This window comes from Papaver somniferum, chromosome 6 (genome assembly GCF_003573695.1).
Source record: "Papaver somniferum cultivar HN1 chromosome 6, ASM357369v1, whole genome shotgun sequence".
Lineage (NCBI taxonomy): Eukaryota > Viridiplantae > Streptophyta > Magnoliopsida > Ranunculales > Papaveraceae > Papaver > Papaver somniferum.
The window spans coordinates 57,092,107-57,099,291 of NC_039363.1; the positions used below are offsets into that span (position 1 = coordinate 57,092,107).

Sequence of the window (7,185 nt, forward strand, 5' to 3'; positions counted from 1 at the left end):
GTTAACAGTGCTTCTCAAAAAGGAAATTCAGATAGCATCTAAATGCACTCATTAGAGTAAGCAACAGTACTACAATAGCAATTATACACAAGGAGATAGCAATAGCATTTATCATAAAACAAACAATTCAAATTGTAAGCAACTGTACTGCAATGCCATTCTGAACAAGAGAGAACCAGAAAAGTGTGTAGTTTTCAACCTCATGAACACCTCTCATTTAACCATGAGACAATATCTTGCCGAATGATTTCAATATTCTCATCAGTCTCTCCATACATTAGCGAATGCATCATACCATCATAAATCTTCAAATTTTTATCCTCGCTTTTAGCTTCTTCGTACAGAGCTCGACTCACTTCCGGATCAGTAACAACATCAGCACTTCCATGTAATATAATAAACGGGAGACTCACCTCGGATAACTTGGCGCTCAAATAGTCGGTAACCCGCAAAAGCTCAAGCACGGTACCTAATCTTGGTTTTCCCCTATATCTCATTGGATTCATACCTCCGATAATCTTTTTCTTCTCAACCTTAATAGATTTATCTAACAGATCTGCAGTAGGAACAATTGCTAACGTCGGCATGAATTTTGCAACAAAAGTAAGTATTTCAGGAACTGGCCATTTAGGTTTGACATCATCAGAAATTTTACACATTGGAGCAACTAAAATTGCACCATTAAATCCCTTCGGATCCTTAAAATGAACTAATAGACAAATAGCTCCACCCATTGATTCTCCATAGAGAAATGAAGGTAATCCTTGAAATTCAGATTTCTTTTTAATTGAATTGAAGAAAGAAAAACAATCATCAACAACTAGGTCAACATTTGGTACAAAAGCTTTTAGACCTTGAGATTGACCATGACCTTCAATATCCAAGGCAAAACAGGCAAAACCCATTTGAGCCAGGAAGATTGTAGTATACTGTAGAGTCCAACTGATGTCGTTGCCATAACCATGGACTATACAGATGAGACCACGTGGTGGAGAAGAAATAGGAAGCCACGATCGAGTGAACAGAGAAACTCCTCTTGGTGATACATAAAAGGATTTCGAGGCTTTTATGTTCTGGGATTTGTAGTATTCTTCTTCTGATTCTGGTGAATTTCCCCAAAAATGGAGGTAATTTGATGTATCCACCATTTTTGGAGACCTAAAAAGTGCTCGTCTCTGTGAATTTCGCGGAAAGACTAGAGTAAAGACTGGGTCTGGAACCATATATGTGGTTGGAGTTGTGACAGGTCGCAGGATACAAGTTTTATTTTTATTTTTGGGAATAACAATTCGACGACTCTTGTCCTGAACGCTTGTCGATTTGTTGACTCTTGCTTCAAAGACTTTGTCAATGGTGCTTGACCAAAGAAACCATAAACCTATGGATCGGGTCTTATGGAGCTTCCCAGTCCCTTCCCACCCATAAACCTTCCCACTCACGGTGTCCACGAAGAATTTTGCGGGAAGAGTTTCCAAACGGGTAATGATTGGCCGTTTTGAAAAAGTGAAAAACGGTTGATGATTATATGTTTTAAAATTAAAGACTTTATTTGAGAACGGATAATCATTATCCATTTTAATTTAAAATTTGTACAAGTATGGTCATAAATTCGAAAACGGACAACCATTATCCATTTTCCCCCCAAAATCGAGTAACCATTGCCCGTTCACAATATTAATAGAGAATCACCGCTGCCTAGGTTATTCCTAAACTGATGCGGAAATGTAATTGGGAAGGGCTTGAAAAGAGCCATTAGACCCAGTCATACAGGTTGAATCTTTATAATTGTTACTAATTTATTCCTTAATGATAAAATCAAGATCAAACACAATGTTGGAACTAAATTACGATCAAGCCCAAAATTTTAATTAACATCAAGATTTTGCCTATTTTCTATCCCCACTTTCTCTAAATTCCATCCTAATTATGTAAATTAATTTTTGTTTAACTCTTTTTAGATTGGGTAAACGAAACTCACCTAATTATTGATCATCGTTAACCTAAACTCTACCACCACCAACACCACCACCGAATTGATCTATTTTGGATATTAATCTTCAAAGCGCCATCTTTGTCATATTTGTCAAGATCGAATGCGCAGGCATCTAAACTATAGTGATCCATTAGGGTAGAGTTTTTATATTTGGGGTGATTGAATACATTTAGTGAAAACCTAATTGAAACAATAAATATCAACGAAGCTTATATAATTCCTTGGCATATCATCTTTAGTTTATGTAAACTCTTTCTCGCATGATTACAAGAAATAAAATTCTTAATTGAGATACAAAAAATCAATCACACTTTTTTTTTGTCCCGCGTTAGTTTGATATATTTGAGTTAAACTTGAGTTTCATGTTGCCTTAACACTTTTGACAGTTATCTCTGGATCGTAGATGTTTTCTCCATTTCCATGCATTTGAGTTTTCCCAATACCTACCAGCATTTGCTCTCTAGTTTGATTGATATATCCGAAGTAGTAATTTTGTTATAAAAAATAAAAATAAAAATATAAAGTGGTAATGTTGGATTTTTGGATTTCTGGTTAGATTTGCCTGAGGAAGGAGAAAGACGGTGATTCATAAAGATGAGAATTACCCCTAGAATATAACAGGGTGAGTTTTTTACCCAATCTAGAAAGAATTAAACAAAAATAGACTCATGTACTTGGGATGGGATTTAGGAAAAGTTGGGATGGGAAATAGGTAGTGTAAATGAATAAGTTGTTTTTTGGTTTTACTTAAGAAAAGATATAACTTTATTGTGGATTGATTTAGCCTGTGTTTTACTCCAAATTGGTGTGTTTGGAGTGTTTATGAATGAAATATATAGTTTCATAATTTTAAAAAAATTAATATTAATTTGTTACTAGGCTACCAATCAAATATCCGTACGAATCCTTACTTTTCTAATAAAGTTGGTCTCCTGAGACGTTTTTCTTTAAATAAAAATAAATTAAATTTGATAAAAAAATTATTTATCAAAATCATATACATATAATAATATAATTATAATATTTAATAAATAATATTATATTTTTAATAATATTATTATATTATTGGATAATGATTATTACATGAAACTAGTTGGAAGCCTAACAAGCTAAGCTTCAACGGTATACTACTACATTAATTGAACATGTTGTTGTGCTAGCTTACCAACAAGCCTCATGAGGAACCGGCCAAGGGAGCTGAAGCGGATAGGGGGAATGATTATGTCGCAAGAGGGGAAAACTAACTCAGGCTTCCATGCCAAATACTGTAATATTGTGCCATCGGGGACTCGAACCTTGGACCTTCTGAAGCGCATCAACCTTTGAGGAACGAGGATGACCAGCTGAGCTAGTGATCCGTTTAATAATATTAAACATGTAATAATTAATATTTTTGTATAATTTTATTTTGATACTTTGAATAAAGAGTGATTAAAATCAGTATTGGTATTTTGATTAAAAATAATATTTTCTAATAAAATTTAATTATATATCAACAATATTAATGTACTTTAATAATAAGAAAATATATTTTTTATTTTTAAAATAATTTTATATTAAATTCATCAACAACAACAGACGACTGCATAAACCTAGTTGGAATCATAGCAACAAGCTGGGCTCCAACCCCTTTCTGAATCACAATCCCTAGTCTATCAAAAGGAAATTACATTTCCTTGCATTAACATCAAATCTAGGCAGATGATTGTGCAATCTCTTCAAAAATACAACTGTGTCCTCCCCAAGTTCACCAAATGTGGAAAAGGCCAAAACACCTGTTAGAGCACTGCTCGGTCGAAATCGCAAGCGTTCGTATCTCAAGCTTGTTTGTCAAGTTTAGGTGATCAAAACTATAAGTCTTGATTTCTAGTCTACTTATAGCTATGTCTCGGATTAGGATAAAATGTGTAGTTGAGTTTTAGACTTCACGACGTTCATCGATTGAAGACGAAGATCTACTGAGGAGAGATTAGAGGAACTTCATCAACAAAAGGTATGTGGAGACTAAAACTTATCTATCACTCAGAAGTCTATTATATTCTATCTCCTATTGAGACTAAGTCGTATAGCTATATAGACTTTTACATTAAACACAATTGATATCGAGCTGAGTTTAACTCGCTTATATCTTTCTCGAAATATGTTTTGGAAACTTTTTGCTTTAGCTACGCTAATCATTATTCTTGACGAGTTTAGTTGGAAACAATTTATTTATTGAAATTATGGCTGCAAAAAACCGACCCAACCCGCACCCGACTCAACCCGCCTAGGCGCGGGTCGACTATGGGTGACAACATGAAAACCCGATGTATGTTGGGTTGGGTGTGGGTAGCAATTTCCCTCTCCCGACCCAACTCACCCACCCATCTAAAATACCCTAACCTAAGATTGTCCAATCTTACCCGTTTAATTCTCATATATAAGAGAGACTAAACCTAATCGTTTTTGTTTTCTTCTTTCTATTATCTTCTTCTCTTCTTTAGTCTTCTCTTCTTCTGCTACCTTCAAATGGCCACTATCAAGATTTAACAACAATAAGGGAAAGTAAAATTAATTGTCATTATTTATTAGCGTTTTCTTTTTCATTTCAATTAGGCTTGGAATTTGGTCATGAGACTGAAAAGCTAATAAACATTATGATCAAATCCGCATGATCATTTATTAATATAGATATCAGAAATATGGGTGCTGATCTGTTTTAGGTTTTGAGCTAAACATGATGGTGTTTTGGGTGATTCTCGGAGTTGCAATTGAGAAACAAGTACAGCAGTAACGGAAACTGATCTATGGGGTTTATTTGTGGCATGAAATTAGGGATACAATCAACTACAGGTTGAATCTATAGTCTTATACTAATCTGAAATTGGTATTTGTTTTGATACCATTGCAGATGATGATACTTGATTGAATATTTTACAGTCTTGTACTCTTGTAAGTCTTCTACTTATTCAATAAATACACCTTTTTTTTTCTCGACAGTTGAAACATGCAGTCTATCTTTTCTTATTTTTATCGATCTGAAAGAATAAATTGGGAACGAAGGAAAACGAGTTTATAAACGATTTAAGTGGGTATACCCGCCACCCACCCGATCCAACACGTTGTAATGTGGGCCGGGTGAAAACTGACCCATTTTAATGTTGGGTTGGTTGCGGGTGACAACTCCTATTACCCGCCGACCCAATCCAACCCATGTGCAACCCTAGTTGGAACTAAATAATAAGTCAAAAGATGATCATGTGAAATTGCCTTGAAACATCTTACATGATTTGTGTGAGACATTCATTTGATGTCGACTCAGAATGTTTAGTATTGATCACTTGAAAATTACTTTTAAGCTAATAGTTTGTGTTAGACAGCTATTGTCGTCTTCTAGGGATGTTTCACTTATTGAAATGGGAGTTTAGAACAATTAACCATTGTCTGGATATAGCACATTATGCATATCAGTATGCAAACTGTTGTGGTATGATTCAGGTTCGGAAACCAAGTTTGCAATACCAGTATGCGAACGGTTTTAACTGTTAAAGTCCGGGAACCAAGTTTGCATACTAGTATACGAACGGTTCTACCTGAATTAGGTCCGGAACGACAGTATGCATACAGGTTTGCAAACTGTCGGACAAGACCAAAGTCCGGAACTTAAGTTTGCGTACCCGTTTGCAAACTGAGATGATTGAATTTCTAAAATCGGTTAAGTATGATTCCATACTCATGAAAAAATACATTTATAAATTAAGGAATCCAATCTTTGCAAACCATGGCTAAATGTTCATGAATTGATTCCCTTGAATCAATCCGATTTTGTTTCAACTGTGTCTTGTATACTCCTGAGAATATAAACAATTGAACAACTCTATGAGTAACACAATTAGATTCATTTGATTATCATTTGATCTAGAAGTGTTAGATGCATGTGGTTAATACAAAAGTCTTCATATGACTAACTTCGGGTAACTATTGTTGAGTGAACTCAATATACACGTTTAGGTATGGTTACCCATATCTAAATGAAGATATGTTTGATTTGTGAGTAACAAGCTAAGACCATCTAACGGTGGAGATATATTGCTTTGGTTTTAAGAAAACTTAGCTTGAATCTTAAATCAGGATTTTATCTAACGGTGAATATTATTTGCTTTGTTTCTAAGCTATCAAACCCTGATTTGAAGACTATATAAGGGAGAGTTATAGCAACAGGAAAACCTAATCCCCACACTTTTGTGTAATACTAATAGCGTACTTAAGTTGATTATCCTTTAACCTAGGTTTTTCCAAAAAACCATTATAGGTTAACGACTTAAAAACTTCATTGGGATACTGAAGCCAAATCCAACTATTTTCTTTGTAGTTGCGTGTTCTGATCTTACTTGTTCTATCATATTGAGTACTATCTTCTTTAAGATTGGTTCGAGATTTATCTCCGATAGATAAGATATAAATGTAATCACAAAGGTCTTCATCTCATTCTTCGGAAAAAAAATAACACAGACACCAGAAGTTTTGTTAACGAGGAAACTGCAAATGTAGAAAAACCTCGGGACCTAGTCCAGATTGAACACCACACCGTATTAAGCCGCTACAGACACTAGCCTACTACAAAATAACTTTGGTTTGGACTGTAGTTCAACCCTAATCAATCATACACTGATTCAAGGTACAGTTGTGTTCCTTATGCGTCTGATCCCAGCAGAATATTACACACTTGATTCCCTTAGCTGATCTCACCCACAACTAAGAGTTGCTACGCCTCAAAGTCGAAGACTTGATAAACAAATCTATATCACACAAAAAAGTCTACAAGAATAGATAAATCTGTTTCCCACAGATATACCTACAAGTTTTTGTTCCGTCTTTTGATAAGTCAAGGTGAATAGGAACCAATTGATAACCCGGACTTATATTCCTGAAGAACAACCTAGAAATTTCAATCACCTCACAATAATCTTAATCAATTAACGAAACAAGATATTGTGGAATCACAAACGATGAGATGAAGGTGTTTGTGACTACTTTTCTATCTTGCCTATCGAAGATAAATCTCAAGCCAATCTTACGATTGTACTCAATCACGATAGAAACAGCAAGATCAAATCACGCAACTACATAGAAAATAGTTGGGTCTGGCTTCACAATCCCAATGAAGTCTTTAGGTCGTTAACCTACAGGGTTTCGTGAAAAACCTAAGGTTA

The 7,185-nt window shown here is 34.9% G+C and overlaps 1 protein-coding gene across 1 annotated transcript; it reads right to left on the reverse strand.

Moving 5' to 3' along the window:
* Position 1: 1 nt before the first annotated feature.
* On the reverse strand, positions 2 to 1,227 carry LOC113287644 (caffeoylshikimate esterase-like). The gene has a single exon (XM_026536443.1). It carries the CDS (start codon positions 1,221 to 1,223, stop codon positions 201 to 203), a length of 1,023 nt encoding a protein of 340 aa, XP_026392228.1. The 5' UTR covers positions 1,224 to 1,227; the 3' UTR covers positions 2 to 200.
* Between the last annotated feature and the right edge of the window lie 5,958 nt (positions 1,228 to 7,185).